Source organism: Myotis davidii, unplaced genomic scaffold (genome assembly GCF_000327345.1).
Source record: "Myotis davidii unplaced genomic scaffold, ASM32734v1 scaffold334, whole genome shotgun sequence".
Classification (NCBI taxonomy): Eukaryota; Metazoa; Chordata; class Mammalia; order Chiroptera; family Vespertilionidae; genus Myotis; species Myotis davidii.
Window position 1 is genome coordinate 2,749,218 of NW_006285797.1, and position 14,245 is coordinate 2,763,462.

At 41.9% G+C, this 14,245-nt stretch overlaps 1 protein-coding gene across 1 annotated transcript in view; it reads left to right on the forward strand.

Annotated features, from left to right (window-relative positions):
- DST (dystonin) overlaps positions 1 to 14,245 on the forward strand; it is a gene marked incomplete at its 3' end in the record, with an annotated part of 256,936 nt that overhangs the window by 79,600 nt on the left and 163,091 nt on the right. Inside the window, exon 4 of the mRNA XM_015559477.1 lies at positions 14,012 to 14,219. Coding sequence (XP_015414963.1) covers positions 14,012 to 14,219 — 208 coding nt within the window. The remainder of the gene's footprint in view (positions 1 to 14,011; positions 14,220 to 14,245) is intronic.

Consider the following 14,245-nt stretch of genomic DNA (forward strand, 5'->3'; position numbering starts at 1 on the left):
ACAAGGCTATCTGTCTTCATAATCAATAGAGTGGAGGTGAAGAGCTGTTCTCCAAGCGTGTCAATCTCAAAGGCTAACACAGGCCAAATAAACGAGGCATGCGGCCCTTGGGTCAGGAGTTCGACATGCTTGCTGTACTCTGAACTAGGGAAATAAGAGGAGTGGATCGTCACAGTCAAATTACAAGCGTGTACCCTGGGCAGTATTTCTCTTGAGCAGCAGCATGAGTTAGGGCCAGGCTTCTTTCTGTTTGTACAGAGACTCACTGGCTCCTTGAATCTCTGACAGTCTAAACTGGCTCTAGGAAAATTGTGAGGGAGACGTTTTATCATGCTTTGCCTCTACAAACCTCTTTCCATTACACTATATAGTGTATGAATTACAGCACTTGTTTCTACTTCCCTGACATGTAAAACCTCACTGCTCCTTCTTCCTGTTTTCAAAGTATTTCTTCGGGATGCAGTCTGATGGCCTTATGCACATTGAGGTATAAATGAATGATGTCACTTGCTACTTTATATCTATTAGAAGCTTGAAAAGAAATAAAAAGCTTTAAGCCAAAAGAATGAATCTTTATTACTGGAATTTTAGGCATCCGTGTGTAGATAATGTGAAGGGAGGTGAACATTTTTTTTTAAGTCTTCAAAATGATACACTTTTTGGTAATATAACTATATTCACTGATATTTTAAGTATTCACTGGTTTTCATTTTTATCTTTTCATCTTAGAATGAAATGCTATAAAAATGTTTTGAGGATTGCCCAGCTGGTGTGGCTCAATGGTTGAGCGTCAACTTATGAACCAGGAAGTTATGGTTCTATTCTCAGTAAGGGCACATGCCAGGGTTGCAGGTTTGATCCCCAGTAGGGAGCATGCAGAAGGCAGCTGATTGATGATTCTCTCTCATCATTGATGTTTCTCTTTCTCTCTCCCTCTCCTTTCTTCCCTGAAATCAATAAAAACATATTTTTAAAAATGTTTTGAGTATTATGTGCCCGACAGGCCTATTAGATGCTTTCCATACATTGTGTCACTTTGATATTGTGTAACATCCTGTGAAGTAAGTGCGATTATCCACATTTAGAATATGGGCAAATCAGAGGTGAAATAACTTGCTCATGGTAGTGCGGGTGCTGAGGAATGGAGCTGGAGGAAACACTGTGGCCTCTCACTCAGCCTGAGAAAGTCCTGCATGGTCTTTCTTCCCATTACATTATATAGTGTATGAATGACAGCAGTTGTTTCTACTTCCCTGACATGTAGTAAAGGTGACCATAAAACTCTTAAAGTAATATTGTGACCAGTTGTAACTGTCAGGGTTCTCCAGAGAAACAGAGCCAAGAAGACACACACACACACACACACACACACACACACATATTTACTTTAAGAATGTGGCTCATGTGATTGTGGGGCGCACAAATCCAAAATCTGTAGGGCAGGTCTGCAGGCTAGAAATTCAGGTAAGAGTTGATGTTCAATCTTGATTTCACTAGGCCGCAGGTTGGACATGCAGTTAGGGTTTTGCCTAAAACTGGGTGCCATAGCCCTGCCAAGTTGACACGTAAAATTAACCATCAAAGCAATAAACAATGATTTTCACTGAACAGATTTTTGAAGGTACCTGGCTTCTTTACCTGCTAGCTTTCCAGCTGGGTCCTGTGCTGTGTATGGATACAGACACAGAACTGAGTCAGGAGGAAATGAAGCAGGTGCGAGGGAACAGCTATTGGTTTATTCCGTTTGTGTGTGGGTGTGTTTCTGATATAAGTCATCTTATTGTTTTCTGGACGTGGATATGCATTTTAAAATATCCTTATTGTTTTATGTTGTTGTTGGAGGAGGCTATCGGATTAGCTCGGAAAGCAGCAGTTGAGAAAGGGAGGAGAGAAAAACCCTTAAGCAATGTTTCAGGATCTAGAGTACAACTGGGAAAGTCGGGCGTTTGGAATTCACATAAACCAAAAGTGAACAGTATGACTAAGGAGGAGAAGGGTGGGCTGCAAAGCCAGAGCACAGGATTATAACTGAGAAGGGAGCCCTGCGGTGACAGAATGAATGAATTTGCTTTATAAGCCCAGTGGGAAGAGTTTACCTATTTTCCTTTACTTAAACAAATGTTTTATTTATTTTATGTTATTATTTACTAGAGGCCCGGTGCACAGATTCGTGCACATTGAAAGGAAGTTAATTAGAAGGCGGCTGGCAGGGTGGGACCGGGCAAGAGGGGCCAGGCATCCCCAAGGGGTCCTGGAGTGAGAGAGGGCACTCTGCAAAGTTGCTGTCGCTCAGCAGCTCCTGCATTGAGCATCTGCCTCTTGGTGGTCAGTGAGTGTCATATTTCAGCCGGCCGCTTAGCCTTTTATATGTATAGATTTACTAGAGGCCTGGCACACAAAATTCATGCATGGGTAGGTTCCCTAGTCTGGGTGGCGATCAGGGCCGATTTGTGCCTTCCAGCTGCTGGCCAGGGCCTGCCTTCCCTGGCTGCTGGCTGCCAGCTGGGGCCTTCCTTCATTCCATGCCACCCCCTGGTGGTCAGCGCCTGTCATAGCGAGCGATTGATCTCCCAGTCTCCCGATGGAACTCCTGAGGAGACACTTTGCATATTAGCCTTTTACATATATAGATTTATAAAGTGAAGTGTGGCAACTTCTTTTTTAAAAAAAAATTTTTTTTATTGATTTCAGAGAGGAAGTGAGAGGGGGAGAGAGATAGGAATATCAATGATGAGAGAGAATCATTGATTGGCTGCCTCCTGTACCCCTCCTACTGGAGATAGAGCCTTGACCAGGATTTGAAAGTAGATAAACAGTGGCAAATAAGCAAGTCCACACAGTGAGTTGTAATCTTAGTCTATAAACTCTGTGTAAGATGCATCGCAACTTAGATTCTGACTCCCAGTCTCCCAGGCCTGGTGCTTCTCACGTCCTCCATCTCAAGAGTTCTGTTAAGGTTCTGGGGTCTTATAAGAGCCAAAGTGTCAGGAAATGGGAGGGAGCATTGGTGCCTCCAGGTTATGCAGACACATCCCCATGACTGCTCCATAGGGCCTTTCAGGCTGCTCTTACTCTCAGGACACAGGGATCTTTGGAAAGCACCTTTATCTATCCCCCCCTAGACACACCAGGCACCCATCTCTCTCAGATCTTCTGGGATTCACCAAGTCCCCTGCTCCAGGACCCACAGATGCTCCCTCTCACCCGGAGAGGGAAGTGGGGGGGCCCTTTGTAAGTTGGGAGAGTCTAGTTCTCCAGAGCCCTCTTCCCTTTTCTATAGCCTTAGCCTCAACAGTGTTAGGTTAGTGGAAAATAAAAGGCAGGTATGCTTGCAGCCTATTTCTGCTTCCTGCCCTGACATGTAACTTTCCCTAGGGATAAAGCAAGGAAGGGACAGGGCTTGCTTTATCTGAGAGAGAGATCTACTACAAGGACACAATGAAGCGGGAGGTAGCTCTTACTATAGATGCAGGGGGCGTTGGGTCACATAATGTTGTGGATGGATCCAAGTGCTCTAAGACTGGCATGTGCAGCAGATCTTAGGGAAAACCCCAGTGTTAGTTAATGGCATTTGTAAATGCACTTGACATCTATACCCCAGAGGGGAGGCTGCAATTGAACTGGTTGCCACCATCCAGGAGGAAGCAGCCAGCTGGGCAGTTTTCCACCAAATCAACTCAGAGGCGGTGGCCCTCCTTGCATCCAGGAACTGCTCCCTGGTGCCAATCAGTCATGACTATGGCTGCAAGGTTATTTCCACTTCACACACGTGGAACAAGCCCTGTTTTCCTCAGAAGCGGGCAATGGAAGCGCCAGGCACTTCAGGTTTCATGGACTTCGCTTCAATGCAATAATAAACACTGTTTTTAAAAATGAAAAAGTAATTCTTCCACTTGATTGAAGTAGTAATTGAAGTGAGAGAACTATATAAATGCTATTATCAAAAGCAATTTTCTGAAGTCTCATGAATGAAGACAAGTAATGAAAATGAAGGGATAAAGACACAACTCCGCTTATGTTTCAACAGGGAAGAGTTAAATGTAATTGCTTTTTTAGGGTAACATGCTTATCTATAAGTTTTTGTTATTGTTGTCTCTAACAATGGGGACAATGGATTGAAAAGAAAAAAACAACTGAAGTTAAAAGCAAAAAAGAAAGAAAGAGGAATGTATTGGAAAGATACAAGGGTGTTTCCAAAAAATTGAAGATTCAATAACCAAGCTTGGGAAGGAGAGATATGGGAACTACACTGGCCTTGTCTCCTGAGAGTCACTAATAGTGTGACCTACTTCCAATAGCTTCTAGTCTCTGCCTTTCTGTTTGTTGTTTCATATTTCTTGGAGTGACAATCATATTAGTTCAACTGGAGTTAGTCATCTACCCTTGAGTCATACAAGTGTGAATAGGTAATACCACTTAATGCTGAAATTTACTTAATGCTTTCTACCTTTTGGGCATTGCTCTTAGCACTAGCACTTTGCAAGTATTTTATTTATTCCCCCATAACAATCCTGTGTCTTACATACTACTTATTATGTTTCCCATTTCTCAGATCAGAAAACCAAAGCCCAGAGAGGCCAGGCAGTTTTCCAAGATCATACAGCTTTTATCCAACATTTAATCTTTGGCACGACATGCACATATTTCAACTTTATAACTAGGTAGAATAGATGATAGTTACGGTCTGGTCTCTGCAAACATCTTGTGTTTTTACCTTAGGGCCCACATGAGTGCTCATAGACATCTTCTTTCCAACAGAGGTCAGAGTCATCTCCCAGCTGTCTGAAGCCTTGACCGCAAAGCCGCCTCCGTGATCTAGATAAGAGCAGAGACACATGTGGGGAGCAGGGTTGACCACGGGTAGGGCAGGAGCAAAAGAGCAGGAACGAACAGCAGTGGAGATGGGTGGGTGGTTCAGCTGGATACATGGAGAACATGAGCCAGCGTTTTCTGAGTCACACAGTTCAGTTTCATTTCCTGAGCATTTGAAATGTTAACCAGGGTCCTTGAGATAGAGCCAAATCCATGGAACAGATGGAGAGATCAGCACTTGGACATCAGGAGGAACATGGCATCACCTAATTCTGTTTGGAACTCATTTAACTGAGATCTTGGGGTAGCCTTCTTCTTTTTGCTTGGTTTTGTTCCTTTCCCTCTAGTTTTCTTCTCTTTATTTTTTAAACGACCCCCCTATTACCCACCCCCCACCCCCAGCCTCCTTCCTTTACTCTCTGAAAGCAACATTATCGCCCATTCTTTAATTGATGCCAGAGCCCCAAACTCATTTGCCTACAGGGGCAGGTATCATAAATGAATGAAGTGGGCCAGGCAAGGACTGTGTCAGACTAGAAAGCATATGCCCTTTCTAAATAGGGGAAACTCATACTAGGCCCAGTGATCCACATCTGAATTTTAATGTAAAATTCCCTATTTTTAGCCGAAACCGGTTTGGCTCAGTGGACGGAGCGTCGGCCTGTGGACTGAAGGGTCCCGGGTTCGATTCCGGTCAGGGGCATGTACCTGGGTTGCTGGCACATCCCCAGTGGGAGATGTGCAGGAGGCAGCTGATCGAAGTCTCTCTCTCATCGATGTTTCTAGCTCTCTCTCTCCCTTCCTCTCTGTAATAAATCAATAAAATATATTAAAAAAATTCCCTATTTTTAAATGTTTGCCATTCATTAGTTTTGTTGTTGTTTTTTCTAAATGGGCAGGGCACATCTACAGGATGGCTCTACCAGCAGTCAAGTTTTGGATATGGTACTGTTTGAGGAGTCAAGGAGGTGGGGAACACCTCTATCTCCATCCTGGCTTCCAATGGGACTACAGATGCTCCAGTCGATTTCTTCCTCCTAGTTGACTTTATACTGGAAACCACATTTTATGTATATCTTTATATTATTCCAGTGGAAGACATATGTGTCAGCCCAATATATAAAAATGATAATATTTAAGTATGAGTTGACTATTTATGACCTTTGTCCTCCTAGTTAGATTTTAAGCTCCTCCACGACAGAAGATTCTGGGTGCTTAAGACATTTTTAATTGAGTGATATAAATAAACATCCCTTTAATGTCCAAGGGACCTCTAACTACTGCACAATCATGGCTCCAACTTGTGCTGGTATAAATAAAAACATCCCTTTAAGGACTCTATAGTTAAAGAGACATTTTCAGTATTTGAGTGTGTTTCCTTAATATATTTCTGTTTTCTGAGACTATTTTCAGAGTTATATTTGCTTTTCTTTTAGGCAAATTATTTAAAATTTCCTCCTCAGTTTGGAAAGATTATTTTCAGATGTTTAAATGCAAATGAATCCTCGATGTCTCTATCTGTAATTTCAATATGATTGAATTAAGGTAGACTTGCAAAATTTTAGAAAAGTTTGATATTTTCATACCTAACATAGTTTTCCTTTTATTTGTAATCTATTTGGGGAGAGGATTTATGGAGGTGTAGGAGGAACACATAGGACCGAAGAATCTTAGAGTTTCATGGAGTAAATTTGACATTTCACTCAGCGAGGGCTTCGTTCCTTGGAGTAGGAAGGTGTTCACCACCACACAAGCAGTCCCTCCCACTTTTGAGTAGCATATTTTTGGATGGGTTTTCTTGATTGTGAACTGACACCTGTCTCTGGTTGTTTCCATGCTTTGTGCCTAGTTCTGAGCACAGAACAAGTCTAATCCTTTTGGGTTTCCCCAAATAAGATGGTAAGATCGTTGAGAGCTGTGAGTATGTTATAGGTTCCTCCTGGTACCTGGGAACACATTTTAGAGCACTTAGTATCATGGTTGAGAGCACAGGCTTTGGGGTCAAAAGGACCCAGATGGAAATCCTAGCCCCACCTTGTTCTGACAGGATGACTGTGGACAAGTCACTTAACCTTCTTAAGTATCTGTTTCCTTACTGGATTGCACTGGGTATTAAATAAGATAGTGAGTGAAAATGGTTAGTACAGTCCCTGATTCCAGTCACTCAGGAAATAATGTGTATGGTTAGAACAGGCTGGTTAAATTGAAAGGAAGTCTTGCCAAATGTCTTAGTGCTAAGTCAAGACTGCCTGGAATCTGAAGCTGTGCTTCTCACGGAAATGAGTCTTTGGTACTTACCTTGTAGAGCTTCTTAAACAGACAGAGGAAAATGGTGTTGCAAATTTCCTCTTTCTTGTGTCCCAACAGCAAGCTCAGTTTCCCCAGAAATATAGTACCAAGGGATTATATCACAATCTTTTTTTTTAAAACTTTTTAAAAATATATTTTATTTATTTTTTACAGAGAGGAAGGGAGAGAGATAGAGAGTTAGAAACATCGATGAGAGAGAGACATCGATCAGCTGCCTCCTGCACATCTCCTACTGGGGATGTGCCCGCAACCCAGGTACATGCCCTTGACTGGAATCAAACCTGGGACCTTTCAGTCCGCAGGCCGACGCTCTATCCACTGAGCCAAACCAGTTTCGGCCACAATCTTTTTTTTTTAAATCATCACCCAAGGATATGTTTATTGATTTGAGAAAGCGAGGAAGTGGGTGGGAAGAGGAAAGAGAAAGAGAGAAAAACATCAATTGGTCAGTTGCCTCCTGTATGCACCCGGACCAGAGATGGAACCTGCAACCTATGTATGTGCCCTGACCAGGAATCCAACCTGCGACCTTTTGGTGCACAGGACAGTGCTCCGACTAATTGACCCACCCAGCCAGGCACAATGTAGAATCTCTATATCCTACAAAAAGACTGTGTCCTGAATTCCGGTGGTCCTCTTTCATAGGCTGATGAACCGGGCTCTCCACCAAGAAAGAGCCTTTGACTTCTTTAACTCTTTTCTCAAAGCCTCCTCCCTTGAGTCAGATCCAAGAACCTTCCAGCTTCTCCTCCCTCTGACCTTCCTTTCCTCTCTGGCTCCACCCAGGCTCCTCTTCCTTTCTGAGTTAAAGGCTCCCACGAATCTCCTCTAAATTTTAGAGTCTAAAAGGAGAGAGTAAGAGCCAGCTGAAGTCTCAACAACCTGGAGAGTCCTCTCCCTCTTACTATTTGAAGGTGGTTTTTAGTTGAGAGGCTAATGAAGAGCTATTTATTTGATGATAGAGTATTTGAATTGTTTGGCTAGTTTTGAAATTTTAAACTAAAACAAGCACCTGGTCCCCAAATTTATCATCACTGATATTGCCTTCAAGGGTTAAACACACTTCTTTATTTTTCCTTCTGTTTTCTTCTATATCTATTTATTTGTGGTAGAGATTGTATTCCCCGGAATCTCTAAAACCAGATAATATGCTTTTGCTTTTTAACTTATTTCCAAATAAAAAAGCTAGTCCATAAGGAAGGATAGTCTTGGGACACGCCATGTATTTAATACTATATGTAAGAAGTTAGTGTTTGTACTTACCTAATCAAGGGGATTTTAAACAAAATTGGATCTTCATTTTTTTTTCTAAATCTTGGTATCTTTTTTTGTTTACATAAAATATAAAACAAGATTTTCCCTCCTTTTAAAAAAAACATTTTTATTCATTTCCGAGAGAAAGGGAGAGGAAGAGAGAGATAGAAACATCAATGATGAGAGATAATCATCATAGGCTGCCTTCTGCATGCCCCACACTGGGGATCGAGCCTGCAACCTGGGCATGTGCCCCAACTGGGAATCAAACCATGACCTAGTGGTTCATAGGTGGATACTCAATCGCTGACCCATGCCAGCCAGACTGATCCCCCACCCCCTTTTATTGAATTTATTGGGGTGACACTGATTAACAAAATGATACAGGTTTCAGGTACACACTGTGATAATGAGCCAACTGTGTGTTCACCAGACAGTATATTAAATGAATAACCGGGTGGGCCAGGGGTTGAGCCTTTAACTGAGGTATGTGCCCTTGACCAGAATCAAACCCAACCCTTCAGTCCGCTCTAACCACTGAGCAAAAGCAGTTAGGGCAAAGCTTCTTTTATATCTTTCTGTCTAAACCTGTGCTCAGGACTGAGGCAAGCAGATGGCCTTTCTGTGGTGTCTTGTCGATATAGGCCAGCGCTTCAGTGCTTCTCTAAGGGTATGTGAAGAAAAGCTATGAGAAAGTGCTTAGATGGACCTTATCACTGTGTACTTGGGGATCTTGATCTTGTGAAAACAGGCCTACACCCTTCAGTCTGCAGGCCGACGCTCTATCTACTGAGCCAAACCGGTCAGGGCACAATTTTTTATTTTGAAAATATTTAAATTTACAGAAAAGTTGAAAGAGTAATACCATGTATACCTTTTATTAACCTGTTGTCGCTTTCACTGATTCTTTCTGTTTTTATTGAAAAAACTAGGGGCCTGCCCTAACCGTTTGTCTCAGTGGATAGAGTGTCGGTTCGATTCTGGTCAGGGGCATGTACCTTGGTTGCGGGCACATCTCCAGTAGGGGGTGTGCAGGAGGCAGCTGATGGATGTTTCTCTCTCATCGATGTTTCTAATTCTCTATCCTTCTCCCTTCTTCTCTGTAAAAAATCAATAAAATATATTTAAACAAAGAAAAAAAGAAAAAGCTAGAGGCCTGATGCACGAAATCCGTGCAAGGGGCTCGGCCCTCGCAGCCTCAGCCAGCCTCGAAGCCTCGGCTTCGTCTGGAAGGTCATTCAGCTGTTTAGTCTAATTAGCATATTAGCTCTTTATTAAATAGGATTAAAAATAAGTGCAGACATTATGAATTTCTCCAGCCTGAATCCTCTAGGTTAAGAGCACTTTCCTACATAACCACAATTCACATTCAGATTTTCCCAATTGTCCCTAACCTGTCTTTTTTTGCTTAAACAAAACAAAATAGATGAGAATCCAGGCAAGGTTCATGAATTTGTTGTTATGCTTTTCTTTGTCTTTGTAAATTTAGAATAGTCCCTGCTTTTTGGGTATATATGTTTCATGACATCGACCTTTTTGAAGAGGGCAGGACAGTTAATTTGTAGAATGCCCCACAATCTGGATCTGCCCAATTGTTTCCTCACATGCTTTTTGTTTTTAAATTTATTTTTTGGTAAATTTTTCAAAATATACTTCAGGGAATATGCATAAATTATAAGCATGCAGGTTTGTGAAAGTTAACGTTTTGGCCTCTGGGACTCTCAAAATCTGGCTATTTTGCAAACCCTTATCTCTGCACTTGTTTCTCTGTGGCATTGAGAGAATGCCTAGAGCAGAGGCAGCTTCCTCGCACTTCCTTCAGCTCTGGGTGCTAAGGCTGGGCGACTTCCAATGTAGGCAGTTCCATTGTCCTTATCTCAGATCTCCCACCGGGGTTTCAATTAGAGAAGTTATTGTTTAGTTCCCCTTCTAAAAGTGTTGTATTATGTAATTATCCTGGCTTAGGAGATTTGGGTTGTTTTTAAACCATGTGAATGAATTGGCTATTAAAAAAGTCCTTTTAAAGGTCACGGTGATCTAATTCAATTGTTAAAACTGCTTTAATAACTAGGTTGCAATAAGACACAAAACAGGTTTTTTTTTCTTCACAAAATAGCATCTATCTATCTATCTATCTATCTATCATCTATCTATTTATTTTGATTGTAGAGATCCAACATAAGTCTATAATGGCTCACGGTCCTTTATCAAAAAAGAAAAGACCAAATGTTAAAAATATTATAACTTTGTCTTTACTATCTTAATTACCCTTTCCCCTCTTTTCTCGGACTCCAAAGCTCTTTCCTCTTTATCTTGTTCTCAACACATGTGCCAAATGGTGATGACAGATGATGGTGTAAATTGGGGTCTTAACCTGAGGTTAGTGGGTCAATGGACCCTTTAAATTTACATGCATAGTGGGTGTGTATTTACTTATGAGCGTTGTTTTGGAGAGAGGTTTCCATAGATTTTTACCAACTTTTTAGGAGGATCTTTGGGCCCAAAATGGTTAAGAGCACTGGCTTAGTTACTTCTTTCTGGTGCCTTTGATATTTTCTCTGACCCATGACACACTATTTTATTTTTTATTTTTAGTAACCTTTTTGTGTATTTGTTTTAGCTTATAAAATTAGAAGGAATAAAATAAAATCCATTTATATTATTAGTCATTACCCAGAAATAACCATTGTATATATGATACATACTTATCGATCAACCTATTAATCTATCAGTCATCTCTCTGTCCCCCTACACACACGTTCATGCACAGATTTAAAAAAAAGAATAATTCTATATGAATTCTTTCCACCTTGCTAAGTGTAGATCAATAACATTTTTGTTTAATTGCTGCAGAGTAGTCTGCAGTATGAATATACTGTAATTTATTTAGCCCCTTATTGATGGACACAGATATTTGTATTTTAACAGGAATCAAACCCTAGGCAACAAGAATAGAAGAAAAGACAGGAACTTGGGGCTTTTGCTGGTCACAAGCGCCCTCTTCCTTTGTCTTACCCTTCCAAGCTCCACATCAAAGGTTAGGCTCTGGACTTTGGGTCAGAGAACATGTTTGCTTTTTCCAAAAGAAAAGAAAAGAGAAATGTATTCTTACACACTTCCCTCTAAACTCCAAGATAGTGACAGGAATTGGCAAGTCATTTCAAATCAATAAAGAGTATAATAGTTTTGGATGATTGATTGATTTCCAAGCAGCTTTAAGATATCACTTTTCAATTTTTAGTGTTCAGATGAGCCTAATTTTATATAGTTTACCTAAAGAAAGCACTCATAAAAATTATTGTGGAAGAAAATTGAATACTTTAATTGTTAAAACCCTTTGCATCATATAACCCGGGAGAGACTTTAATCATATAAATATGTATGATTTCATTCCATTCTGTGTGTCTCTATTTATCTGTGATATATTGCTGAAAGCGCTGTTGCTGATTGTCTTTTCTTTCTTTTCTCGCTTATCTTTTTACCAAATGACACTACCAGATTAGAGGCTGCACCAGTCAGCACCCTCGGGTCCAGGGCTAGTGACTGTTCCCATCTGGCTCCCTGTGATTAATGGCGTTTATGGCATAGCATGAATAACATTTCGCTGTTCAATCAGCTGAGACTCTGGCCATTAAAAAAATTTACTCCACAAAAATCAATAACCCATGGTTTTTGGAAAGGGGCAGTTTTCTTTAACAGTTATTCTCTAAGCCTGCTTGTAAAGATAAACAATCAAATTACCATACCCATTGAAAATAGTCCAGGCAACAAGAAGAAATATAAGCTCACAGATAAAGGATGACCTTAAGTAAGGACAGGTAGGAAGCCTTTTTAAGGAAGACAGAAGGCGACCAAAGAAACCCAATACTTTGCTGAAAGTCTTTAAGAATGTCACCCACTTTCACAGATCCAGCCAACAACACAACCTCAGACAGTTCAAGATGAGTTTCCAGAAAAGCATGGAAAATAAATTAGCTTGAAGATAGCATTCTGTGACCGACTTAATGCCACTCACAACTCTCTGTGGACTTTAGCTACAATACAGAAAATCAATTTTATTTATTTATTTGCTTCAAGTGTGCTGATTACAGTATTGCCACTTAGGAAAAACACACAAAATCTAAATAAGTAAATTTGCCAAGGTGATGAAATTTCAGGCAAAATAAAATGGAAGATGGCTTTTTCAAGAGAGAATATAGGTAAAGATAAATCTTAGATGCTTTATTTTGCGGGAAATGTGGTGTACTTTCAAAATGATGGTGTTGACCACGTGTAGCAACATGTCTGAATAGGGTCAATGATCCTGATTCTCTTGTAGTTTATTTCACATGCCTTAGGTGAGCGCTTTGGGATGTTGCTCACACAGCCTGTCTTTTGCTGTGGAGGTTGTCACTGCTTTTGTGAGCAGCTCAAAGTTTTGGCTCAAACTGGATTATGCCTCACAGATTTATGCCCATAACTTTCGTCTCAGGCATCTGTGGCTGCAAGTAGCATTTTAGGAATTCGAATTATACCAGTTTGGCATCTTCACCATGAGCTTCAGCAAAGTGAAATTCTGAATGGGTATGTGAAGATTTCCCATTACATTTTACTTTATTTATCAAGTTCACAGCCCAGATGGTCAGCATCCTTGTTTTGATTGTAAGCTCTCTAAATAATCGCCGACGTAGCCCAATAAAGAAGGAAGGAATGGCATCGTGGGCCTCTTCTCTGCACAGAAGATAGAACCCCTTTTATGCACGGGATGGCCTTGCAGATTGCTCCTGCTCCATGAAGAGATGGCTAACCTTCGGCAAAGTGCTCTGGTAAAAGCATCATCTTTCCCGGTCCACCGTGTAATGACCGGGAGCGGAGAAGAGCTCTGTTTCCTGTCACCGCACTACATCATTCTCATTTACATGATTGGCAGCTATTCCTTTGCTAGAAGTTTAAATGATCCCAAGAACTCTAAACCGAGTTCAGATGTTTGTTTATTGGAGTGGCCGCAGGCTTCTGTAAACAGTCTTTTTTTTTGTGTTCTCCCAGTCTTAAGAAAAGGCTCTTCTCAGAATCGGCCCTTCCCCCCCTCCCTGCTCTTTTCTGCTACCCTGCTTCGCTTCAATGAAGGAAATCCAATAAAGGGCACAGGGGCTCCAAACTGGCCGGAAAGGAGACTCCAGTGGTGGGGCGACCTGAGACGGAAAGGCATCGGGACGCCACATCCTGCATTTGTGCTTTGTTTTTGCAACTTCGAGTTAGTTGCCTTAATGAATTAACCAGCAGTCTAGTCATGGAAAATGTTTCTCCCGTCCTGGTGGGGGAGCCAGATACTATAGATTTGCAACAGGAAGGCTGTTGATACGGGCTTCATTGTTGGGCCAGTCATTGGTGAGCTGGTGGCCAGACCGCAGGCCACACACTTCTGTGCAAATCTTCCGTGTACTGGGGCTGCCCGGGTATTGTTTGTGCTGTCGGAGCTGTGGCCAGGAAAACATGGTGAGCCTGGGCTTTCACGTCTTGTCTGTGTGTCCCCTCGGCGCTGAGGGGGGCGCAGGATGCCGGACTCAGCTTGGGGGCAGGGAGGGGGCTGTTGGAATCCAGGAGCGTGTGTGAGTGCTTTGTGGTTAATGCTTTTTTTCTGTGTCATCCTCCCCAGAGTTCCGGGAACGCGTCCTACCGCTGCTCTATGTCTTCCTCTGCGGATTTTTCCGATGAGGATGATTTCAGCCAGAAATCTGGCTCTGCATCTCCAGCTCCCGGAGACACCTTACCCTGGAATTTGCCTAAACATGAGAGATCGAAAAGGAAGATTCACGGGGGCTCGGTGCTGGACCCCGCCGAGCGGGCCGTGCTTAGGATAGCAGGTAAGGGCACGGGGAAGGGATGGAGC